At 44.4% G+C, this 27386-nt stretch overlaps 1 protein-coding gene across 1 annotated transcript; it reads left to right on the top strand.

Moving 5' to 3' along the window:
* Positions 1-2002: 2002 nt before the first annotated feature.
* Positions 2003-25054, top strand: zbtb47b (zinc finger and BTB domain containing 47b). Its single transcript, XM_061094066.1, has 6 exons — positions 2003-2085; positions 18092-19459; positions 21388-21535; positions 22023-22138; positions 23526-23670; positions 23784-25054. Exons 1-6 carry the CDS (start codon positions 2083-2085, stop codon positions 24227-24229), a joined length of 2226 nt encoding a protein of 741 aa, XP_060950049.1. The 5' UTR covers positions 2003-2082; the 3' UTR covers positions 24230-25054.
* The last annotated feature ends 2332 nt before the right edge of the window (positions 25055-27386 follow it).

Genomic DNA, 27386 nt, shown 5'->3' on the forward strand with positions numbered 1-27386 from the left:
TAAGTATTGAACATTTGAAGGCGTCGCCTAAAAACAGCCCAACAATAAATTGATAAAGTAGCCTATTGATCAGATTAATAGATATTGATTAATTGGTTTCGGCTGAACTGAAATGAGACAGTCTGGTCTTCCTATTACGTCACCAGCTTGCCCCGCCCTTACAGCTGTCGCCTAGCAACAAAGCTTGGACAAAAACGTATTAAAAATCTTGAATTAATGTTCAGGTGAGAACTAAAGATTTAAAATAAATTCTTCTGATGTTTTCGCCTTTACTTTTTGCCATCATTACCGATTTGAAGCCATGGAATTGTGACAGCCAAGTCGCGTCGCTGAGACGTAATTGGTGATGATTGTCTTCCGGTTTCTGGTTGGCTTATGTATGACTTCTCTGGTGTTCATGACAATGGCGAGTGGATCGTGTTGGAGTTGGAGCTGAAACATGTTGAAGAGAAGTTACTCTTTCTTAAAGAACAGCAACTTTAGCATTCGTTCCCTGGTGGACCAATCACAGTGGTTGCGGACATCTGGCCACCTCGACTCATGGATACATTTTTGGGGAGGTGCACCTCAGGGTACAGTGTAGAAGCATGAACTTGGCTATGGTGGCACGGCCCCTGTGTCTTGTAGGGGGCCCCTGGTCCCCATAATAGCATAATCAGGCCCTGGTAGAAAGAGGAATAGTTTTATTCTATTGGAGTAAAACTTGTTTTTTAATTCACATTTTTCATTCTATGGAGATCATGAAAACACACACATGTGGTCAGAAGGTCTGATGGATGTGATTTGTGCCTCCTGGGAAAAGACTGAACTCCATGACCTCCTCATCTGTCTGCCCGAGTGACGTCACCCGGCGGGCACGGAGCGCGCAGGAGGCGCACCGGGGTTTGAGCCATATGTCCGCATGTCCTCCCCGGTTCCTCCTACTCTTCCTGCTCCTCCTGCTCCTCTTGCTCCTCCTTCTCCTGCTCCTCCTGCTCCTCGCCCTGCTCCTCCTCCTCCTGCTCCTCTTGCTCCTCCTCCTGCTCCTGCTGCTCCTCCTGCTGCTCCTGCTCCTTCTGCTCCTCCTCCCCCTGCTCCTCCTGCTCCTCCTGCTCCTCTTGCTCCTCTTGCTCCTCCTCCTGCTCCTGCTGCTTCTCCTGCTGCTCCTCCTCCCCCTGCTCCACCTGCCCCTCCTGCTCCTCCTGCTCCTCCTCCCCCTGCTCCTGCTCCACCTGCCCCTCCTGCTCCTCCTCCTCCTCGCCCTGCTCCTCCTCCTCCTGCTCCTCCTCCTCCCCCTGCTCCTGCTCCTCCCCCTGCTCCTCCTCCTCCTCTTGCTCCTCCTCCTGCTCCTCCTGCTCCACCTGCCCCTCCTGCTCCTCTTCCTGCTCCTTCTGCCCCTCCTGCTCCTCTTCCTGCTCCTCCTGCTCCTCCTGCTCCTCTTGCTCCTCTTGCTCCTCCTCCTGCTCCTGCTGCTCCTCCTGCTCCTGCTCCACCTGCTCCTCCTCCTGCTCCTCCTCCCCCTGCTCCTGCTACACCTGCCCCTCCCGCTCCCCCTCCTCCTCCTCCTGCTCCTCCTCCTCCTTCTCCTCCTCCCCCTGCTCCTGCTCCTCCTCCCCCTCCCCCTGCTCCTGCTCCACCTGCCCCTCCTGCTCTTCCTCCTGACTCCTCCTGCTCCTCCTCCTGCTGCTCCTCCTGCTCCTCCCCCTGCTCCTCCTCCCCCTACTCCTGCTCCACCTGCCCCTCCTGCTCCTCCTCCTCCTCCCCCTCCTCCTGACTCCTCCTGCTCCTCCTGCTCCTCCTCCTCCTGCTCCTCCTCCTGACTCCACGATGAAACGAGCACCGTGTCCCTTTAAAAGCGTCTGACAAAATAAAAAAAGAGCCCATATGATCCCCGAGCTCCAATCACCAGTTCCTCCTTCCACGAGCAGCCTCTGCATTTCTTGTCTGTGTGGAGGCTCCGGGGGGGGTGGGGGGGGCAGACAGGAGATCCAGAGACATACCGGAGAAATGTGACAATTCCACGGCGATTTTCATGGCGGAGGAGAAGCTGCAGCGAGAGGAGTTGTTGTTGGACTCCGCTGAGCCTCGGACCGCTGGATCAAAATGGTAGGCTCCGGAGCGGCGCTGCATTTTTGTTTATTTTTTTCCTCTGTGTGTGTGTGCTTGTGTGTGCGTGTGCGTGTGCGTGTGTCCCTTCTTGATCCCTTGCAAAATGTGAGCTGCTCAGCAGGCCCATCCAACTTGTGCCCGGGCTGTCACCGCTGTGCGCTGAAGTTTGCAACTTGCAGCACAAGTTGGAAATGGAGGAGAGCTGGAGGAGCAGAGAAGGAGTTAAATTCCTTTCATATCAGGAAAAAGAGAAAAAAGAGAAAACCCTTTCAGGTCGTGACTGGTGCACATGAAGAAACTGCTCCCTGCTTCCTCCCTGAGTTGGTGAGGCTTTGACATGCATGCATTGGTCCCAGGGTCTGCTCGGTGTGGGTGGACAGGAGGAGGACATGTCCCTCTGCCTGTGGAACTTCACTTCAGCATCCAGGTGGAATGCTCCCACAGGGACATGAGACACCAGGTTTGGGCTGAGGCTGCAGACATGCCAGTAAAATGCACATGCTCATTTTGATGTGTGTGAAATCCAAGTAGAACATGTTTCATTCTAATATTCCAATGAGAGGCGGTGGACTAGTGGCAGAAACTTGGACTATGGGCAGAAAAGGTCTCTGGTTCGTCTCTGACAAAAAGACGAACCTGATCTGTCCAAAAATCCAAGAGGATTCTCCCTACCCTGTCTAGTGCCCCTGAGCAAGGCACCTTACTCCCAACATCTGCTCCCCGGGGGCCGTACACGTGTCCTGCACCAGATGGGTTAAAAGCAGAGGTTAAATTTCCCTCCTTGCATGAGTGTGCATGTCTGTGCATGTGTTTGGGACAAATAAATGCATCTTAATAAATGTATCTTAATGCCCAGTGTTTGATTTTCAGTTTCTCTCTGCACATGTTTCCTCCACTTCTCCTTGATGCATCCGTCCTTCCTCCGTGATGTGTTAATCCCTCCAGCAGCACACATGAAGGAGTGCAGACAGACAGACAGCGTTATGGGAATAGAGGCAGACAGTCGGCTCTGTCTCCAGGGTCATGTTAGGATGCCTCATTAGGAAAGCATGTGGAGCCTGATGCAGTGGTGGAGTAATCCCAGCGCGTGTTCACATCTGGAGGCTTGGGTTAATATCTGGGTCAGGTCAGCGGGGTTAGCCCCGGTGCTCGCTGGGTGGCTTCTGGTGGGAGCGAGAGGGTTTTGTTATTGCTGTGTTTTCCTTCCCTTTTTATTTCTATCTGCTTTTATTTATTTATTTTGGGTGAGAGCATGAGAGCATAAGCCGCGATAAACTGAGTACAAACTGTGCCCTGTGCCTGCCATCCGAGATAGTATCTTTGTGACTGGTTTGGTGGACATGCCCCAGATAATTTCTGCAATTACTTGACATCGAAAGCGGATTAGCCCTAGGTAATTTTGTTTTGATCAATAGTCTGAATTTATCGATCCCCTTTTAAATTCTCATGTTCTTGGATTGATTACTGAGCGGAGACCACAGGACTCAGGCCTCAACAGGTCAGAAGGCACCTGGATGGGAACCTCGATATGAAATGACTCATTAAATGACTAGAAATGACCCAAACGAGATGGTGAAAAACTACAAATGGAGGCAGAATAAGTGCAAAGAGAAGCAAAACAACAACAAAGAGACACACAATGAGTAAAGTGCGTAAAAAGAAATGTGCAAGGAGCAAAACGAGTTTAAAAAAACTACAAATGGACACAGAATAAGTACAGAGAGAAACAAAGCAACCACAAAGCACCACAACATGAGGAGGACTTGACACAAAATTATTTAAGAGGCTCAAAAGTACAACAACAATAATATTACATCTGTTGTGTTGGACGGGTGAGGCGCCCATTGTCTCAAAATCAATAATCCACCTTGATAATGAAAAGATTGTACTTGTCTCCTAATTGATTGGATTTGTGAAAATAAATCCGCCTCACCTCCATCTCCATGCCTGCTGAAGATGTGTATAGTTTACATGTCAGGCTTTTTTTAACAGTTTAATTCCGTGGTCCCGACTCGTCGAAAAAAAGAGACACACAATGAGTTAAGTGCGTAAAAAGAAATGTGCAAGGACCAAAACGAGTTTAAAAAAAACTACAAATGGACGCAGAATAAGTACAGAGAGAATCAAAACAACCACAAAGCACCACAACATGAGGAGGACTTGACACAAAATGATTTAAAAGGCTCAAAAGTACAACAACAATAATATTACATCTGTTGTGTTGGACGGGTGAGAGGCCCATTGTCTCAAAATCCATAATCCACCTTGATAATGAAAAGATTGTACTTGTCTCCTAATTGGTTGGATTTGTGAAAATAAATCCGCCTCATCTCCATGCCTGATGAAGATGTTTATAGTTTACATGTCAGGCTTTTTTTAACAGTGTAATTTACAGATGGATGCAGAATAAGTGCAGAGAGAAGTAAAACAACAACAAAAAGACACACAATGAGTAAAGTGTGCGTAAAAAGAAATGCACAAGGACCAAAACTAGTTTAAAAAAAACTACAAATGGACGTAGAATAAGTACAGAGAGAATCAAAACAACCACAAAGCACCACAACATGAGGAGGACTTGACACAAAATTATTTAAAAGGCTCAAAACTACAACAACAATAATATTGCATCTGTTGTGTTGGACGGGTGAGAGGCCCATTGTCTCAAAATCCATAATCCACCTTGATAATGAAAAGATTGTACATGTCTCCTAATTGGTTGGATTTGTGAAAATAAATCCGCCTCAGTTCCATGCTTGCTGAAGATGTTTATAGTTTACATGTCAGGCTTTTTTTAACGGTTTAATTTACAAATGGATGCAGAATAAGTGCAAAGAGAAGCAAAACAACAACAAAGAGACACACAATGAGTAAAGTGCGTAAAAAGAAATGCGCAAGGACCAAAACTAGTTTAAAAAAACTACAAATGGATGCAAAATAGGTACAAAGAGAATCAAAACAACCACAAAGCACCACAACATGAGGAGGATTTGACACAAAAGGCTCAAAACTACAACAACAATAATATTACATCTGTTGTGTTGGACGGGTGAGGGGCCCATTGTCTCAAAATCCATAATCCACCTTGATAATGAAAAGATTTTACTTGTCTCCTAATTTGTTGGATTTGTGAAAATCAACCCTTCTTAGTTTCATGCCTGCTGAAGATGTTTATAGTTTACATGTCAGGCTTTTTTTAACAGTTTAATTCCGTGGTCCCGACTCGTCTCTTTCCTCGCAGGGTGCTGTGAGTGAGTTTTACGTAACTGTCTATTCAGGGCATTCCTGCCCACCCTTGACTTCGAGGCTTCACTGTCTCTGGGTGTTAAGCAAGGAAACCGTCTTTAGTCCTTGTGACAAGTGCAGCCATTCCTGAGCCTCGGCAACAAACTCCGGCAGACATCTCCGGCCCCTGGTTGGAGGCGGCTCTCCTTGGAAACTCACTCCGTACTGTAGGTGCTGCTAATTTATGCCCCCGAGATTAAGAACGGGCGAACAAGGCCGCAGACAGCAAGGTCAAACTCGCTGGGCTTATGTAAGGTTTTCTTTTGTTGTTATTTTCAAATGGCAGAAGTTAGTTTGAAGTGATTGTTTTTTGTGCTCTTCAAAATAAATCTTTGTATTGTTTGGGTTCTGAGCTGTGCCAGCCAGCATCTGGCTCTCTTCATCCGGGGAGAACGATGGCACTTTAAAAAAAAAAGAAGACTTTGAACTCCATTATCAAAGAGGCCAAACAGATTCTTCTCTCCGTACGGCTTGATATGAGGACTTCTATTAGCCTTTCATTGTCAGGAATTTAAGGATATTAAGAGAGTATAAAAAAAGGGCCCTGTCTAAAGAGTTCTTATAGCTTCTAGTTGAATTCAGGCCAGAGAAAGAAAGAGAGAGAGAGAGAGACTTAGGAGGAGCTTTAAAGCAGATGGGGATGAGTTTTCATGCTGTTTTCCAGAGAATAGCCAAGAAGGAATGTAGAGACCGTTGATCTGATAGTTACCACAAATGTTTGTTTGACGTTTAGTCACACGCATTAATGTTTTGGTTTTAATGCTGGAATGAAGTTAATAATCACCCGTCTGCATTTTTTAACTTCCTGTCTCTTTTAAAGCTAATTTATTGAGCCTTTACTTACAAAAAGATGTGTGTGAAAGCTCGTTGACGGTGGAGGAAGCTGTGATAATGTTTCTTACCAACTCGCAATGTCTCTCCTCAAAACGTTCCACCTTTGTTGTGTCCTAGGTTCATCTCATTTGAACTATTGGCTACAACGCCCCCTCATGATTTCTGGTGGTACTGCTCCACTCTTTCCGTCTAAGTTTTAGAAGATGTGCCATCAAATACGAAAAAATGTATGTAGACTCCTGACAGAAGGCTCCGTCCACCACAAATCTATTTTCAAATTATTTTATATTGCTTATCCACCTCAAACCAATCTTGTATTAATTCAATGGTAGCATCCACTTAGCTTAAAGAATGTAGATACATCGATTTTACTGTTGTCTGCTATGACAATAAAGACTCTTGTTTCTTCAGACCAAGCTAGCCTTTTCCCCCTGTAGACAGTGTTTGTGCTAAGCTAAGCTAACAAGCTGCTGGCTGTGGCTTCATATATATACACTGTGCAAACATCACAGTGGTTTCCATCTTCTCATGTATCCGAAAGCAGGTAAACATTTTCCTTAAAACTCCAAACTCTTCCTTTTTAAGCTCGTATTCCACATTTCACCTCCATCCATTGATTGGCTGCGCCTATAGAAAGCCGCGGTCCTCCTCTACCTCTTTTCATCTTTGTCCTCTCTGACCTTCTCATCAAACATATCAACTGCTGCCACACACACAGACACACACACACACACACAGACACACACGCAGAAAGAGAGTTGCCACAGCAGAGATTCCTCTGATAAGGAGCTCTCTAGAGACTTGTGTCAGCCTCTTCTCTCTTTGTGTCATGCTATGAAAGGGATAATGAAGATATCACAGTGTAGTAGCCCTCGGGTATGTCTGCACCTGCTCGCTGCTGCACATCAGAACCATCTTTTGTCTTTAATAGCACAACTCGGAGCTTCATCCTCTGCCCTCCGTGCCGTGTATCTCTGAGATTTGATCATTTAGCTGAGTTTTTGTTGTTGTTTAACTGCGTTTTACAAATAGAAATATCTGCGTCCGTTCCACCGTCCGCCCTCTGTTGGGCCACAGGTATTTGGCACGACGTCCGCCTGTGTGTGCCGATGAAGCCGTGCGCAGCAGGTGAGCTTGTGTGCACCCACACTGCCTACATGCGTGTGCAGCGCCGGCTTGGGAACAGTGTGTTATGACTCCAGCCGAGCGGTGGTGTGTGAGGCGTTGTAACGAGTGTGTGTGTTTGTGTGTGTGTGTTGTGTGGAGGAGATGCCAGCACCGCGGGCCCCTCTCTTGGCCAGGCTTCCTGACTCAGCGCTTCCTCCCCCAACTCATTGGCCCAGACACAAACTTCCTGGCAGAGCTTCAGTGCGGACGCTCTAACCTCGTCCTACTCCCCCCCACCTCCCCCACACCCGCCTCCAGGCAGCTCCTTTCATTATCCAACCGCTCGTCACCTCGACTCCAGACGAGCGGCAGTTGATGTCTTCTTTCAACGGGACTTCTGAGTGTCCAGCACACACTTGCATAAAACGCTGTCTTCGGCTTCACCTCGGCGATAAAACAGCCGTTCAGTCTGTTCCAAAGGGAAAGTCGACGGAACAGAGTTTGCAGATTGGGGCCGGCCGAAGCAATCCTGCTCACGCTGTCAAATTTTAATGTACAATGCGTTGGCAAGATGCTGCTCAGGCTATGTTGTCATCCTTATTTTTGTTTGTGCATCCCAATTTCATGCTTGGGTAAATGCGTATCAGTTGTAGATTGGCTTGTCACCTGTGGTTGCATTAACATATAGATGGAAGTGTATTTAAATCTAATGGTGAAAGCTGGTGGAGCTCCACCAGGGCAAGGCTGGGCAGCTCCAAACTGGTGGATGAGGACATGGGGAAGTTTCAAGTGTTTAGGGGGGATTAGATGACCAGGATTAGAGCAGCTCTAATACTGATAATGTTGTCTTTTTTTTTATCGCAGCCAGCAGTGAAAATCTAAAATTCTTCTGCTGTACATTTAACCTGCAATCCCATCCACTGTTTGTGTTTTACGACTAATGTAACACAATTGTCAACTTGATTTATTTGAGTGTTAATAATAATTGAAGTAATTATTTTTTGATTGGCCCAACATTTTTATCACTGTGAACTTTTCTTATCTTTGGCCGCACTGTAGACGCCAAGTGCAGATTTTAAACATAATCCAGATATTTGCATAATGGTCCAATAGTGACGTTCTGGTGTGGTGATGTCTGACCAACAGGTCAAACATTTCCCAGTGTTGGTCAGTTGTATCTTTCAAACTCTATTTGGAAAATTTTGTGTTCATTTCCTTGATCTATCCATCCATTTTCTACACCACTTATCCTTTGAGGGTCAAAGGGGGGATGGATTCCCAGCTGACATTGAGTGAGAGGCAGGGGACACCATGTACAGGATGCCAGCGTATCACATGCAGACAGAGACAGAGGCAAACAACCATTCACACCTACGGTCAACTTAGAGTTTCCAATAAACCTGTCCCCAATCTGCATGATTATGGACTATGGAGGAAACTGTGGGAAATGTCACAAAGACACAAGGAGAACATGCAGCCTCCACACAAAGACCCCGGACAAAATGGGATTCGAAATGGGAACCCTCTTTCTGTGAGGCTACAGTGCTTACAGATGAATTATCAGAATAGTTTTAGATTCATCCACAGAGTATGAGCACTCCTCAGAGGTTATCGAATATGCCTAGATGTTTTTATTTATTTCATACCTGAAAGAATTTGAATTTGAATTTGAAAGAAGATCTATTTGATCTTATATTCAGTACAACCGGACCAATAATCTGAGAGAGGTATGCCTGTCTTCAGCATATGGACATGTCTGTTTAATCAAACCAGCAGGATTGCAGTCTTCAGAGCTTTAAAGGAAGCACAATGTATGTGTTGCTTTTATAACCGAGCTTGACTTTGTATGTTTGGGATAATCCGTGAACCCGTCGACCTTTTTTGAATTCAGGATTTCCAGGAGTCTTTCACAGGGCAGCTGTTTGATGATTTATTACGTCGTGTTTTTCCACCAATCTGCATCACACGCGCCGCTTGTTTACTGGATTATATAATCCCATCGCCTAATATCACAAGGTGTAGCTATCAGCCTTAATACCGTTATTATCCAATAAATAGCGGCACGCCGGTGAGTATTAAACTCCACCATAATGTGGCTGTGCATGTGACGGTGCTGTGTGTGACCTCGGCAGTGAGTGTGATGCCATCCGCCGCTGTGGCTCCCCCTTTGGTCATTGGACATTGATTTTTATTAGCATTTTTTATCATAGTGCTGTAATGATCACTGCAGGGCTTGTTAAATGCGAGACCTTGTCACTTGTGCTCTTACCAGTCTGGCTCGCCTGTGCATGAGCAGCATGATTGAAAACAGGATGATGTGAGTCCAGTCATTCAAACGCCTCTTTTTCACGCTTTATCAGCAGAGGCGTCATCGCTCACACCACATGTCTTTATATCTTCACTGATCTGGGCACAAATTGCAGGATTATGATGCAGGTGTGCACGCATAGGTGCTCAGTTCAGGGTTGCAGGCACGTGGGCGGATGTGCATCTGCTACTGTATATGCTTCTCCTACCTCAAGGTCAGTGCTGGGTCTCTGTGCTGATTGGATTTGGAGAGAATAGCAGGGAGCGCAGACTGCAGACACAGGCGAAATCTTCCACTAGACTCATGGACCGATTATGAGACAAAGGAGAGCTGGGTGCAGATATGTGGAAGGTCCAGCAGCCGTGCTACACCAGCAACACCCAGACAATAATGTTTCCTGGTTCTGGTTGTGATGTGTGTTTTGTGGGTCTTTTGCTTCTCTGTTGTGTATCGGTATTATATTATATCTTTTGTCCTTTTGTTGACATTTTGCACCTCTACGTGATCCTTGCAGTCTCTCTGTGTCTCTGTGGTCAATTTGCGTCCCTTTTGTTATTGTTTTGCTTTTCTTTGGACTTGTTTTGCATCTTTTCAAAATTGTTTTGCATCCGTTTGTGGTTGTTTGATTTCCGTGTCCAACAAAATGTTGACAGAGGGTTTGTCTCTCTGGCTCGAGGTCTCAAGTTGACCAGTCGGCCCGTTCCATAATCCACACATGACTCGACACTGAAAGAGACACAAAACAATTACAAATGATGATGTCGCATTGTGGTTGTGTTGTGTCTTTTGTGGTCATTTTGCGTATCTATTGTTGATTCTTTTTTTTTGTTTTGTTTAATTTGGGTATTTTTCTTGTCATCATTTTGCATCCCTACGTAGTCGTATTGTTTGTCTTTGTGGTCGTTCTGTGTCTTTTAGTTTAATTTGCATCTCTTTGTGTTGTTTTGCATTTCTATGAAGTTAATTCGTGTCTGGTTATGTTCTTGTATTGTTGTCTTTTCATTCTCTTTCGCCTTTTTAGGACTTGATTTGCGTTTCTTCAAAGTTGGTTTGCATCTGTCCGCGTTTTTTTTGATTTCCGTGTCCAACAAAAACAGTTTACAGAGGGTTGGCCCGAGGTCTCACGGCGCCCAGTCGGCCCGTTCAATAATCCACCCATGACTAGACACTGAAAGCAAGGAGACAACAAGACAGATTGCTTTGTCTTGTCCAGTCTGTATCCCAGACCCTATAAGACCCAGACTACTCGGCCATGCAACACGTGCCACCCACAGAATCAGTATTCACTCCGGCTTAGCATCTCTGGGACTAAACCTGTCTGTTGTTTGGCGTCGGCAGCAGGGAAGGTCTGGTGAGCACACAGAGGACACAGTGTCACTCATTACCCTGATGACTTTTTAATGGCGGCCTGATTAGACTCTGCGAGGAATGACATGCCCTTGTCCCTTTCCGTTTGCTTGTGTTTACGCGTGAGCTGATCCATTTCCCACCATGTAAAAGCACCGTGTCGTTACTGCGAGGCCAGTTACTGCTGTAACTGTGCGATCTCTTTGTGCAGAGTTTGTATTCGGGCCTGTCATGCTCCGCTCTCGTCTGCGCTGATGATGACTCAGGGATATGTGTGTGTGTGTGTGTGTGTGTATATATCTTCATACCAGTGAGTGAGATGAGCCCTGACACGGTGCCCACTCGCCTTCCTCCGGGTGTCAGTCACGTCGAGCCCTACTCCGGGCCCCTGAGCGGGGGGGCTGGCTGTGAAGAGGGCTGCTGGGCGTGCTCGGTGCTGTAGGTTGAAGCGCCCTGTGGGGGGGAGCGGAAGTGGCAAAGGCCCCCCGATGGTCCCAACTCCCTGCTGGGTGACAATAGGTTCTGGGCAAGAGCTCATGGGATTGCTGTCTTCCTGCCTGTGAATGGTAGGGTGAATCTGTTTTTGTTCCTGATGGTCAATTCCAATTATTGGTTCTTTTAACAGTTTGACATTTCGCTGGTAGCAAGTTGCATTTGTTTGTAAAATCATTTCACGAGTGTTTTGTGGCCTGAATGAGATTTGGGGAAATCAGACTGAGCTGAAAAATTGCTTTGCACTACATTGTTGTATTGAGATGGGGGGGGGGGGGGAATTATTAGCTGAACAGTAATTCAACTCTATTGTCAGAATAAGTGCAGAAAATAATGTGTATTTCTGTTATGGATCAATTTGCCTTTGCTTCACTTAAATAGTCTCTAAAATAGACGGGGAAAAGTCCATCATGCACAGTGACATCTTCTAATAGTGTTGTTTGGTCTGAACAACAGTTTAAAACCTAAATATGTTCAGTTTGAGATATTGTAAGAGCAGGAAGGAAAAGTAAATCGTCACATTTGAGATGCTGGGAACATAATATTTAATAGATTACACTTCTGTTGATCATCCAAGCAATTAAGCAACTAGAATGGCAGCCAGTGAACCGCAGACACTCACAGATACGAGTCCCTTAAATGTGCCTGAACTGTTTTCATCAAGATCCTTAAAATACTCCCCTTGGGAAATTGGTGAAAATGTAAAAAAGACAGTGAAAGACAATTCCTGGATCCGCCCCTTTTGTCTGTTACCTTGTGTTACCCTGCTGACACGCAAACCAACCAATCGAGAAATCGGACAGTGGTAAAACACTCCAGTGCTGAGGCCACAGGATTCGCCAATGTTGATGAACAGTGATGCTCATTCGTCTGTGTGGCAATATCTAAGACACACATGTATATGCCAGTGGCTCCCATACAGGACATTGATTGGTCTGAGCTACTATTCACTTTAATATGACAGTCCACCCTGGCTTGGACTGTCACACCCCCTCCTCCAACCACTGAACATTTGAACATTCGTACATTGCACTGACTGTTACTTCGTTTTTTATTACTGTATTATCCCGCCTATAGTGTATTCATATTTATATATATTTATTTTTATCCTGCTCCTAGTGTATTCATCGTCCGTATATCTTACAATTCCTGTTAATACTGTAATATACCACATATATTTCTACTGTACAGATCTTATTTATTACATTTTTCACTTTAATATGCACAATACTCTGCACTTATACTGCCTTTTTTTGCACTTCTGGTTAGACGCTAAACTGCATTTCGTTGCATATGTACTTGTACTGTGCAAATGACAAAGTTGAATCTAATCTAATGAGCCACTGAACTTGCACTTCAAATTTGAATGTGAAGGTTCATGATAAACAATTGGGTATAATGGAATTAATATTGCCTGTATTCAGCTGTAGCTACATGTATGTCACTTTGCAAAGAGGAAGAAGGTGATGTAAGAGGACACTGAGTTCAGTCGAGCAGTCTGCAGACGGAGGGAAAGCTGTAACCCGCCCCCCCCTCTCAGTGTTCTCCCCCTGGGACTCCCTCCTGCCAGAGTACAACCTGCCCTCCCTCGGACTATTGATGTGTCCATGACTCTTTGCTGTGCTCTGACATTGGCCCCCCCCGCTAATGGCTCAGTCTGTGCACTGGTCAGCAAGCAAGCAAGAGCGGCAGAGTAGTCGTTTAGTTAGTTTGTGTAGCTTTGTCGTATTCCAGGTAACCAACGAAACAAACCAAGTGAAAACAAAACTTCCATGGAGGAGGTAACGACGACAGATAAGTCATTGTTCAGTTTTCAAGTCTGAGATTTACACGTGCTGCCCTTGCAGGAGGCCTCGCTGTCAGATCAGTGTCCAGCGTCACAGCGACCAGAGAGAGAGGAATGTTTAAAATGGCAGCTCGGTGGAGGTCGCAGCACGTCCACAGTCTGATGGAGGTGCAGACTTTACAGAACAGTAAATCTATGTGGATCCTCAAGTGCATAGGTGTGGGAGAGAAAGGGCACACTCACCAGGGACACTCAAATGAGAGAGAGGGTTTTCATTTTCACACTCAACTCATTCTGGCTCACCTCCAGTCGGGGCCACTGCCAAGTGCATAACACCGGCTCTAACATGGCCGAGCCGGGTGAGGATTCAACACTTTAACTCACACAACTCACTCGTTTTTAATCACCAGCTCTGACTGACACGTCGGCCGTGAGCTCGACTCGCACCTCAGAGTCTGACCATCGCCGACGATAACAACAATAATTAGCGATTTTCTTTTTTTCCTCCTATGATTGATGTCGGCTTCTCTCGGGCCGAGGCAGTAATCTTGTGCATCATCCATCACAGCTCCATCAAAACTGGATTAGTACTGAAGTAGTTTCTGAGATTGTATCTTTGCATTTTAATTAGAGCTTCGCCGTGAGGTCGATGAGGTAAATGTTTTTAAATACTCAACCATCTTCCACAAGTGCATCAAAATATGGGCAGATTTCAGGTCTTACTTTAAGATACCTTGTTTCCTAAAATGCAACCAATCAAAAAATGAATGGATTTGTTTTTAAAGAAATCATTGCATTTTAGAAATTCTATGTTTGATATTTAATGACAAAGCCTCCATCAGGCCAAGTGGTGTTAATAAAAAATTTCAGCTAAAGGCTTTTTATGCTGCCTTTTACATATGAAAAGAGATGCATCTGTTTCTTCTGTAAATGTGACCTTTCAGAAGACTTTCACAAACGGATAGAAAAGCTCTGTCCATTAAAGTATCTGTAACATTGAGCGTAAGTAGGAAATATCAGCCTCCTCTCCTGCTCTGCCTTTATTAGGTGTCGTACCAGACTAGCTGCTAGGTGCACATTATGCAAATGAGGGGTATAGTGATGTCACATGGTGCAGAGGTATCGACCGGATTACTGACTAGGTGTTTCAGGAGCAGTGTTTTCTGTGGGGCAGAATAACCTTTAACTCAACTGTTACATTTAGACAAGGCAGTGTAGAGTTTAAACACCGCAGTGAAAAGAGTCACGATTTTCTCCTATGGACTAAAATGCCGTAGCAGAAAATGCTGCAGCTATAGGGACAATTATGTTTTTTTCTAAATCACATAAAGGGCAAAGAACAATCTCCTGAGTATAACAAATAACGCTTCTATTGGATTAAAGCAACCTTGACAGTTGTCTTGTGAAACGGGTCCTCTGAGGCCGCCGCAGTGCAAGAGGATCCCCCCCCCCCATTGTTGTGTTTGGCAGATGATGAAATGATCTGCGTGGAAAGGGCGTGCAGAGCTTTGATTGAAGCCCGTTTAAATGACACCTCTCGTCGGGTGCATCATTAATCCCCCCGCCGCATGTTTGTCACGGATCAGGCCAAATATGAATAATGTATTGGGAGACATCTGACTGAGAGGCTGGTTAAAGGTGACGCTCGGTCTAATGACAGCAAACAAGCTCTTGCCCTGACATTTCCAAGGAAAGTGCAGACAGAGAGAGAAAGAGAGAGAGAGCGAGAGAAAAAGAGGGAACGAGCGAGAGAGAGAGAGAGAGAGAGAGAGAATGTTGTGTTTAGATCCAAAGTAAGTACTCACTCACTTTGATTGGCTACTGTAAGTGATGAAATGGGACAAGATGGCTTCATCTTTTTGGCACATTGTGACAGACACGTAGCTGCAGGCTGATTGAATCTGTTTCTTATTGGATTAAAGAGATTTAAAGCATCTGTTGAGATGACTAATGCAACAATCGTCCACTGATGGAAACGTCATTCAGCAGTATACAGGTAAATGTATACATGCACCATAGACTGTATATAAAGATGGACAACATGTCATTTTTGATAGATTTTTCCAGTCTATGTGGTTATCTGATGCTGAGACTGACTCATGATTGGTTAAGGGAATTTACTGGCAGGACCTTCCAACTTCGGCTCCATCCCCCAATTGCCATTAAACAGGCTCTGGCTCCAAATGCGATCCAAGATGGCCACGTTCATATCCAGGCTAGTTATCTACATATAATATAGCACATTCCTTCATTTATCTCCTTTGAACTCTAGCTGACGTTTAAAAGGTTCCATTTGGCTAGTTTTAAAATAAAAACCATGTAGAAAATAATAATTAAGTACATTATGTCACAAAGACACAAAGCTATATGTTCCAGCAAAACCTTGACACCACATCCCAAGATGAGGATTCATGCAGAAGATATGGAAATAAGGAGGAGCGTTAGTCTTGTAGTGCACGATTGCATATCAAAAAAGAGTTGTTAAGATGTGTTTGTTTTATAGAGGGCAAATTAATAAATCTGTGAGAAGGAGAGATCATTAATTTGTATTTATGTAGATGACAAAAACACACTTGTTTGCTTAAATTATTCTTTGTTTGATACCAGAATAAAACTGTTTCTAACTGCAAATGAAATTGTCTTTGAGCCAAACGTTCAATGCCACACAGACACAGTCATTTGGGAGCTAATTTGTGTTCCTGTTTTATAGTTGCATATGGCAAACATCATTATTTTGCATTTTAAATCCCTGGGATCAGATTAATGGCAGTCCAGGCATTAAAATCCTGAGGAGGTAGAGGAATAATAAGTGTAAGTGGATCAATGCGATCCCACAGTTTTGTTGAAATGAACACAAACTAAAACTGAAATCTTTAGAGTAAACTGTGGGTATTCCCTAGATTTTGACCCCAAACTGTTGATGTTGGGAATATGCTGACGCTCTTCCCGTTGAAAATCATCATCTTTGGCTGCGTCGTCCTATTTGAACCCCAGAAGAAGAAGCAGCAGATCGTTATCGCTAAAGGAGCATAACTTCCAGTCTGCAACTTACACTTGATCTGATTAAGGCTGCAGCATTTTGCCCTTGGGCGATGTCTGTAGCCTGGCACGGAGACAGATAACACGATCTCCACTCATCTCCAGTTCAGAGTCCAATTTAGAAGCTCAAAACTATGAATAAATCTAACACTCCATAATTGAATTCTTTCTTCAAACAGGCCAGATTTTCAAGGTTAGGGCCCAAATGCAAATCCATTTTCCAAGCCTGAACAATGAAAAGTCATTCTCAGTGATCTCAAAAAGAAATCACGTTAGGCAGCAGGGAAAGGCAAAGATTCTTTTTTTTTATTATTTAAAGGACAATTAGCCGTGTTTGTCGTGTGATCCATTGTCATTTGGACTCCACAGTGTACTGTATAAACGCCATAAATTATTAATTTGATTACTTGGCCTTTTCTCCTATTGTATGTTTAATAAACAGTGAAAACTAACAGCCATACAAATGTAATTAGGGTTCACGTCTCCATCATCCGCGGCAGCATATTAACCAAAACCTGCCTCGTATCAATACTTGTCTTATTCTGCCTCCGAGAGACGCCCAGATTGATACATTCCATTAATTGTTCAGAGGGTTAGTTATTTATTCGGCATGGTTTCCCTAATTATTTCTCTGGACGTGTTTTGTCTTGTGCATAATTCGCCGCTCCTCGGGGACAGTGCAGCGAGTGGGTGTGCTGAGAGAGCCGGCTAATGGGAGGGAGATGGCAATGAATATCAATGCTGCGACCAGTCAGTCCCTGCAGAGACCAGACACTGTGTTTGTGTTTGTTGTGCGTGTGTGTGTGTGTGTGTGTGTGTGTGTGTGTGTGTTTGCTCTGTTAGCTGCTCTGTCCCTGCTCACATCCCGTCTGGATCGAAACCCTGCCCTTCCTGTGCTAAAATAAACCCACCTTGGGAAGTTTAAGACCTTGCACAAAGCGCTGAGTGTTACACCTTTTGATTTTTGACTCGTATTCTGCAGCATGCGTCCGCTGAATCAAACTGAAACTGACAATGAGCCCAAAAAGCAATAAGTGCTGCAGGATCTAATTATTTAGAATTAATTTCAACAGCGGTTATGTTTCGATTTTAACGACAAATGTCATTATTGCAGAATTTAGACAATGATATGTGACGGAATTATTATGAATAACTATTCATTCTGAGCAGGAACATTTCACTAAAGGCAATCACATAACGGTTGTGGGTATTTTAGTGTTTATTTTTAAAGTGATAAACAATTTACAGCTTTTCTAAACTCAGAGCATTTGCAGCAAACCTCCCGTGAGAGGCTCTTATGCAAATACACACAGTCCAAAAAGAAAACGCACAAAAACACAAATAATATTGCAGAGAAAATATCATAAAAACCCAATGACCCATGTCTACAATGTTCTTCAAACATTCTTACACCCTTTTCTGGGGATGAAATGTTACACTGATTCGGATTTAGAATTTGGAGAGATCCAGTAGAGCTGTGGTTCGTTATTGCTTCGCCAAAACCTTATCAAATGGATTTGATGTGGGACTGTAGACGATCATATGATCACACGTACGTGAATAAAACCGTAGTGAACCTTTGCATCTGGTTCACGTCCAATCTGTACAAGTGGAGGGGTTAAAAATACAACGGCTTCCTGCAGCAAGGCAAATCCGCAGTGTGGCTTGGCGTGGAGTTAATGGGTGTTGGAATGTCCCAACTGTGTTTTTCTTTTCATACACGTTGGCTTAAATCTACAATTTCATGTCAAGTCGTTTGTATTTAACTCTTGTCTCTTTCCTTCTCCCTCCATGTTTTTCTCGTTCAGCTCATAGTGGAGAAGACCACAGACTTCCCCTCTGCTGAGTTCTCTCTAGTGGAGGATGTAGCTCTGCACTTCACCTGTTTGATGGACAGGCTGAACGAGCAGCGCCTCTTCCAGCCTGACCTGTGCGACGTCGACATCGTTCTGGTCCGGCAGCGCAGCACCTTCCCGGCCCACAAGGGCGTGCTGGCGGCCTACAGCCCTTTCTTCCACTCCCTCTTCGCCCAAAGCAAGCAGCTGCGGCGGGTGGACCTGTCGCTGGACGCCCTGACCTCGCAGGGCCTGCAGCAGATACTCAACTTCATTTACACCTCCAAGCTGCTGGTGAGCAGCCGCACGGTCCGGGACGTGCTGAACGCTGCCACCCTGCTTCAGATGAGCGACATCGCCGCCTCCTGTCGCGACCTCATCAGCAGCCACTCGCTGAGAACCACCTGCACAGATATGGCAAATCAGGAAAGGCTTGGCAGCGGTGACCCAGCGGTGGCGATTACCGCCAGCCAGCTGTACCGGGAGATCAAACAGGAGTCGGAGCTGGGCAGGGTGTACACGAGGGAGGGCAGCAGCCCGTTCTCCGTGCGGGTGGAGGAGGCGGGAAAGACGCCCTCTCAGCAGAAGCAGTACTACCAGAAAGAGGAGGGGAAAGGGGGCGGGGCCGGCTCAGGTGCTCTTTGCAAATTGGAAAGCAACGGCGAGGAGTCCAAGTCAGCCGACAGCCACTCCTCCTTCAACAGGGATCAGATCATTGTTGAAGTGAACCTCAACAACCAGACCCTCAATGTGTCAAAGGGATCGGAGGGCAAGTCAACATCCGCCACCGAGACAGCCATCATGTTTGCCCGTTGCCGTGACAACGAGAGAGATTCGGACGATGACGAAGAGAACGAGCTGGAGAATGATGCAATTGAGGAAGATGAGGACGACCTGCAGAGGGGAGACCTACTGGGGCAGAGCAGCGAGGAGGAAGATGAAGAGGAGGATGAAGAGGAGGAGGAGAACACCCTAAACATTCCAGGCTTGGAGCAGACGTCCATAATGGATCGACCTCGACGGGGCATCAGAGCCTTGGCCATGGCGGGAACCACGACCTCCATGCGGCACACGCTGGCAGAGGCTACACTCGCCAACCAGCGGCCGGGTGGGAAGAGGAGTCTGGATGCAGAGGGCCTGGGTCAGAAGGTGAGGCTGGAGGAGAAGCAGCATTTCCCGTGTAAGAAATGCCCCCGCATCTTCAACAACCGCTGGTATCTGGAGAAACATATGAACGTCACTCACAACCGCATGCAGATCTGCAACAACTGCGGGAAACGCTTCCTGCTGGAGAGCGAGCTGCTGCTGCACCAGCAGACCGACTGCGAGAAGAGCATCCAGGTAGGAATCTGACAAGATGAGTTCCACTGCAGCTTTAAGGCAATGCTATACAACTTTTTTTATTTACCTTGAAGTCGGTGAACCATCAAAATTGGTTTGATGGTTCACTGACTTGGAATACGGAGAAAGGCGCAGTTTACTTTTCCACTTCTAACCCTGACTGCATATAGAATCCGGTCCTGCAGGTTTTAGAGTAATGCTAAACTGGAGATGAGTTAAAAACACACAGGAATCATTGAAAACAAACGTTTATCTCCAGTGTTCAGCAAGGAAACTTAATTTAATATTTGGATTATTTGTTACAGCTTCAGATCTTTTGGGTCAGGAAGCAGGGGATCATGGGTAATATCCACTGTTCAGGTGTGTTTTAGTTCAGTGAGTGGTACTACGTACTCACCGGATTGATATTAATCACCACAGGGGGCACTGTTGCTCAGTAAAGGTAACATAGTGCTGCTTTACCAGTTGACTGGATTGCTTGTTGATGTAAATCAGCCCAACTGACTAATATCAAGCCATTTCAATAGTAAGTGTAAAGCCAGAGGGATGCTAATGTAGCTAATTAGCTGAGCTGCACCATCTCTATTAATCCATCGGTCTGAGAATGAACTCATCCACAAAAGAAACATAATATGCAGGGAAAATTACAAGGAAGTCAATTATACAGATGCTTCTTCGTGAACAAACTGTGTATTACTAAACCGCTCAGTCAATAAAACTATGTATTGACTGAAATGATGTGCGGTCCTGACAGAGTACAGAGAACAGAGTAAATGAGAAGAAGCTCTGGGAGACTGTCCTGCCACGGCTTCGTCCCTGTCACCAAATATTTATTGAAGACGAATTTTCCTGTGCCACTTTCTGGCGTGACTGTGCTTTTAAGGTTCCAATTTTTGTTTCCTTACTATTTCCTAGCCTTAGCTTTTCCCCTCAGGCAGCACACAGGCGGTCTGACTCTGCTGATTGGTGGAGCTTGTTGGGTCTGACTGCAGCTATAGAGAGTGAACTCTGCTGTCACTGCTCCGAGCTGGGAAAATGTGCATGTTTTGGAAGGAAATCATCAAAATGATATTTTGATTTCATGGCCCAATGGCTTCAACATACACCCAAGTTAAGGCAGTGTTTTGATAATGGAATTTATTTGTGATTAATGCAAATTCAAGACCAAACATGATTGTAGTGGTTGCTGGATTAATAGCACCGCTTTACATGTAGTTTTTACGAGACCATTATGCGAGACAGAGATGAAACCTGTACATGCAGCAAAGAGTCTTAAGCCTCATTTATGCAGCCTTTCCGTACAGAAAGGATGACATGCTTCCTTTACGTTGGCATGTTGTTAGGCAACGATTTCCAGTGGTGCTGCTCTGTTTCGTCTGTTTCATCCGTATCCTCAAGCTTTCAGAAGACGAGCATAAATATGGATGTGAACACAGAGTATATAGACAGAGGAATCCGTCCATTTCCTCACACGTTTCTCAGGTTTAGCATAAATAAATAAATCAATAAGCCTTTAATAGTATAGCTGGGTATGTTAATATCATTTGTTAACAAACACCTGTGTTAATTATGTCGCCATCACTGCTATGCTCGTTTTTGAAAGAGTTGTTTGTTACTTTTAATCTGATTTGATTTACTGTATACAATCACTTAGTAATAATACATTCTGATGTCTCAGCTCCTCTACCATTACTCCTCTGCAGTGAGCAGCTGGACTCCTGCTGTGGTTTTGAAGACCATTTTCTGCTTTAATCTACTGACTCTAATAGCTTCTTTGGTACAGTGCATGCTCAAGTATCTGTGGAAAGCACACACACACACACGCAAACCTAGATTGTATTTGACTGTTCCAGATAATGACTCTCTTCATATCACTTACACAAACAGCTCCAGCACTAACTCTGTTTTGCCCTCTCTCCTTTTTAAAGTGTGTAACATGTGGCAAGGCCTTCAAGAAGCTGTGGTCATTACACGAGCACAACAAGATCGTCCATGGCTACGCCGAGAAGAAGTTCTCCTGCGAGATCTGTGAGAAGAAGTTTTACACCATGGCTCATGTCAGGAAGCACATGGTCGGTAAGCGGCAGTAAAATCGCTGATCCTGCTCGGTCACTCTGTTCCCGCGGGTTACTTCAGGTTTCCTTTTCAAAATCCCACTGATTGTTGGGCAGGCTTTGTTTGTTGGGTGTTGCTTTCCTCTCCTACATTTTTGGGGAGATAAGCATCTTATTTCCCTCTGTGGGTTCACCTCAACATTTGTGTACTTTCATATTTCTCCAGCTAAGAAAGGGTTAGAATAAAGTACTGGATGTCACTGAGACTTATTTATTATACCTACTGAAGAACTGATGAGAGATCAATGTGGAAAATGCAGAAAGAGTTTATTTACTAGAGGACTAACCATTGTAAATAGCCTATGCCAAACCAGTGTTGTTTTTTTAAAAGAGCTAATCTAGGGAAGCCTTTGCTTATTTGTCTTTCTGCTCCCAATTGATGTTGAGTGGCTCTATGTTAGATACCAATCACTGTTTTTTTTTTGTGTATGTGTTTGTGTGTTGTGTAGCCCACACGAAGGACATGCCGTTCACCTGCGAGACGTGCGGCAAGTCGTTCAAGCGCAGCATGTCCCTGAAGGTTCACTCTCTGCAGCACTCGGGAGAGAAACCCTTCAAGTGTGAGGTTTGAGCTCCTCCTATACGCTGCACCGCTCGCCACTTCACTCACACCAAGACTTTTCTTCCAAACCCGATCACCTGCGGCCAGCTTAAAAACCTGTTATTTGTAAAATGATTGGTGTCTCGGGATGTTATTTGCATTTTATGAGTCTCTGTGGCCTTCGCTTGTAAAACACTTGTGTTAAGGTTAAGGGTTCTGGTAAGGGGACGAGATCCAGATGTGCGGTTTCACACGAAAGAAGAATATGATCATTAAAAAATGGTATTGGCTCTCTTTACATATAGGCAGGCTCATTAGGCAGTTTTACTGGGGATATTGATTGGTCTATTAGTGCTTGTGTTTGGAATCTTCGCTTCACACCACATGAAAACAATTGGCAGAATGACCTAACGTCTTAAAAGAATAGTTAGACATTGTTTTGTTAGCGTAGCTTAGCATTAAGGCTGTAAACAGAGGAACACCACTATCCAGGCTGTGTCCAACCGTGAACAAGGTGCCAACTGGCTAATGGCTGTATTTTCATATTCACCATAAAGACATCCGAGTGGTATTAATCTTTTCATCCAACTCTAAGCAAGAAAGTATTTTTTTTTCTGAAAATGTCGATCCACTCCTTTGAATCAAAGGCTTTGGAATTCTTGTGTGGTGTGAGCAAGTGTTTTCGGAATAGTTTGAATGCTCATGAAATTTGAATTCACGCACAATTTGTCTTTGCGTGTTCAAAATACGTCAGAACTCAAGGATGAAAAGAGAGGGAGTTTGGAGGCTTCCAGCAATTGGTTACCAATTTATTTTTACTGCTGTAAGCCCCACTAATAGTGCAAGTGGTTTAATTAAAGTTAGGCACAACATTCTCAAGTCATTTATAATGAGTGAAACAGGTGAGCAAGGCATTTTTACGATCTTGGAGCAGTAAGACTCAACCGTCTTCCAGAATTTGAACTCTGGGCAACAAAAGAACATTCTGAGATATTGGTTTGATGTCAGCCTCAGCAAAAGCAGTTTCAGTTAAAATGAAGAGTCTTCGTTACGAGGGTCTTTATCCAAAAAGTCCTCAGAGTGAACTCTGCACTTCCTTTGCTACTCGCGACACATCCTCCAAGTCTGAAGTCAATTGAGCGTTTTTTGAGAAAAATCGAAGGAGAGATATTTCTGGATTTATAAGTGGGATATAACTCAAAATGTGTAATAGCCATAGAAAAGGTTCAAGACCAAATAATGTCTCAGTGTATGTTACAGGAACACTTTCTCAAACCTAAGACTAAAATTCGTCCCATTTCTCACATTTCTGAATGACATCTGATAGTTCCTCAGCGTTTTTGCCTCAATCAAATTCAGCAAATGTAATCTTTTTACTATAAACTTTAGCAAACTCTTCACTGTGTTCCAGAACTGTAGCGAACGCTTCCAGTACAAGTACCAGCTGCGCTCCCACATGAGCATCCACATCGGACATAAGCAGTTCATGTGCCAGTGGTGCGGAAAGGACTTCAACATGAAACAGTACTTCGATGAGCACATGAAGACACACACTGGTGAGTTACTTCCTGTCTTTGTGTCGTATTGATAATTCTAAATTGTTATGCTAAATGTTGAAAATGTGTGTGGAAGTTGTGTTTTAAAGCCCGTTGTGTCCCACATTCTGCAGGAGAGAAGCCGTACATCTGTGAGATCTGTGGGAAGAGCTTCACCAGCCGGCCCAACATGAAGCGCCACCGCCGCACGCACACCGGAGAGAAGCCGTACCCCTGCGAGGTGTGCGGCCAGCGCTTCCGCTTCTCCAACATGCTCAAGGCCCACAGGGAGAAATGCTTCCGCGTCAGCAACCCCATGGTCGCCGACGGAAACGGCCCCATCGGGCTCGACCACCCCCTGGTGTCGCCCGCTGTGGACTCGTCCGGTCAGAGCCAGCTGGGGACGGTGCTTCCCGCCACGTCTGTGACCACGCCCCCTGCTGCCTCTAGCCCCCACCCCCTCCACGGCACCCAACTGTCCCTCCCCCTGCTGCACCCCATGGGCGGGCTTCCTCCCGTCCCTCATTTACGCCCACCGCCTCCCCTGTTCTCTGCCGGTAGGATGAACTCCAGCAACTAACAAATCTCTCTTGCATCGAAAGCACTTTGTTACCTTTTTGTTTTTACCGTTTTTTTTTTCTTTCTCTGAGCTTTTAAGACGACTCGTGCTGCGGGAGAAAGATGCACCTCCGTGACACAGAGGGGAGAAACGGATTGGAGGCCACACAGAGGCCTCATAAAAACACACGTACACACACCACAATAATAAATAATTATTTTTTACTCTCTTTAATACAATAGATAACCTCAGTGTCCAGTAGGACGTGTCGTCATCACTCTTCTTTCTCCTCGTTTCATAACTGTCCTGGTTTCATTTGGGATTTTCCGACACCACATTTTTTCCAGAACCTTGCACAATGCATTGATTGTAGCATCTTTTAAAAAGTGGGTGGAAGACTTTCCCTAAATTTTCACTCTTCCGGGGGCTCATCAGTCGAGTGAGAACCACGTTGGAAAAAAAGGTTTTATTTGCTGTTTTCTGCCAAGATGTAGCGAGAGGTTCTGGTTCCTACCCAGCAATAACCAAATGCTGATTTGTCTTTGAGCATATACATGTATACGGCGGCATTGCCAATAACCAAATCCTGTTAGCTCACCTGCTATAGTTAGGTAACGTTATACAGCATTTATAATCGATCCTGCACCTTACATTTAACTCTAGTGATATTTAAAATGTAATCCTACTTGTCCTCATTTTTATAATTGTGATTGTGTGTTATTTGTGGCACGTTAACGTCAATTTGTAAGGACTTGAGAGAAGTGGCGACATGTGGTTGAGTCGACTGTGCAATGCAGTGTGTGGTGTTTGTGATGATGTTTGTGTGTGCGAGTGTGTGTGTGTGTGTGTGTGTGTGTGTGTGTGAGTGAGACGGACAGAGAGATGTGAAGCAGAGATGGGAGGTGAGAATATTTCAATTCTATATTCACCGAATTAACGCTTGCGCTTCCCTAAAAGCAGGAGACGGAGCAATCTGACTAGTTTTGTTGCTTACATTAAGCAAGCTCGCTCCTCTCCTGCAGATCTGGCTCCGAGACGATACAGCACTTTTCTGTGACTTGTTAGTAAAACCTAATGTACTCTGACCTACAGTGTATCTGTAGGTTTACTTCTAATGTTAACCTTCAGCTCATTTCTCCACTAAACCCAATCTGTGTAATTAGTTTGCAGAATACCAACCCTATAGGGATAATAATATTCACAAACTCTGCTTATGTAGCTCATTAAGTGTGCACATTTCATCATGATGTATATTGTGAAATGTTTAACATTGTATTCCAATGCCTAAATCTCTTAAAGAGCACTGACGGTGATTACTTTTGGCACAGCAGAGCTCATCACTAAAAGGGCTCTTAACTGTTACTGTACAGACTGACAGCAGTGACCTGCGGAAGTGAAGCAAAGTTAGGGACGTGTAATATATGTGGTGTCACGACCACTCAAAAAATAGTGGCTCAATGTGCACTCTTGACAAGTGATTGTCACAAATCTACTGGAGTAGAAGTTAAGGAAATGTAATCAAATCCTTGTCGACAACAATGTCTCAAAGGAAATAGTTCTGCAATTTAGGAAATGCACTTATTTGCTTTCTTGCAGAGGAATTAGATATGGTCGATACGATTTCCCACATATCGTATATGAAGCTACATGTTAGATTAGCATAGACTGGAAATGGCTCGTTATTCAGCCACCAACGACTAAAGGTAATCACTAGGTGGATCACCTAATGACAATCTGTGTGTAATGCTAAGCTAGCTGCAGCTGGTTAGAAACATAGAGACTGAAAACAGGGAAACAGCTAGCCTGGTTCTGTCGATGCATAAAAAGCTCCACATTTAACTGTTTGTATCTTTTATGCATTTGTTTAACAATGCTTTTTTTTTAAATGATGAAAATTGTGACTTCTCGCGTCTCCACAAATTATCTAATTACAAAATAATAACCTGTACCTGTTAGCCACGTAGCTAAAGTGGTGGTTGTTGCTTTTGAGCCAAAGAAAGCTAACTGTTTCCACTTGTTTCCAGTCTTCGTGCTAAGCTAAGCTAACAGCTGTATCTTGATGATAAATGGACATAAATTAGATTGGTGTAAGGATATGACTGTCAGCAAGAAAGCAAATAGATATTGCTTCTAAAATGTCAAACTATTTTTTGAAATCTGACATTTTTTATCCGAAAAGAGTCTCTGTGCACTATCGATGCACACTCGCTCACTTTATCTCTATCTAGCCTTCCCGTAGTGTCGCATTAACCTGTAAATATTGTTAAGACGTGTTTCTTCCTTGTGATTAATTCCTAATGTTTACATTTGGAGAGTCAGTTGAATGTGCCCCCACATGTGTCTTGGCTGGTGACTATAGAGGAAATTGGAATTTGCGGATTAATCTTTTGTAAATAGGCCGTTGACTTGTTTTATTTAAAAGACAGATTAAAGCACCTTCGAGTAGTCTTACGTCTTCGCTCATCCCAGTCAAATGTATTTCCTAAACTGCCATGGATAAATGGACAGGGCCACGTCAGATGATATTTGATGATGGTACGTTTTCAATGTTTTCTTCATGTGTCAAACACATGTTTTGTATTTTTTGATTTGCTGCTTTTTCCAGGGTCCAGTGAGACTGCCCTTTAAATGAGAAGTCGAGAGCTGTTGAATTGTTAGCTGTGATGAATTTGATTAAGCCTTACTGGACAGTGAGCTCAAGGGTGGGAAATGAGATAAAGTAGAGGAGGAGGGAACTGTACGAGATTTATACCTGACTAAGGTTTGATGTCGTCAGTGGTGGATGTGGACGATAGGTTGTTGACACAGAGGGGAGATGAAGGCAACCTGAACAATGACTGTTGCTCTCTTGTGGCAACTATTTAAACTGCACTCAATTAGCAATCCCACACTAAAGAAAGAGAAAAGCCTTCCTCAAAGTACATTATCATTTATTTGAGAAGCCCGTTCCCTTGGAGTCATGAAAAGTTGCTAAAAAGCCACTTAACAAGTGTTTTCCCACTTTACTGTTTTCAGAAGCACTAGCCCGAGAGAGAATAATTAAATACTGTGGTTATAGCTGGTGTGTTTGCCTTATGAGGGATCTGAATGTGTTCTGGATGTAGCAGACAGTAAAGGAGGAGGTATGGTAGTTAAAACTACTGATTTATGCACTTTGATCACCACACTTGCCCACTAT

The sequence above is a fragment of the Limanda limanda genome, chromosome 20, assembly GCF_963576545.1.
Source record: "Limanda limanda chromosome 20, fLimLim1.1, whole genome shotgun sequence".
Classification (NCBI taxonomy): Eukaryota; Metazoa; Chordata; class Actinopteri; order Pleuronectiformes; family Pleuronectidae; genus Limanda; species Limanda limanda.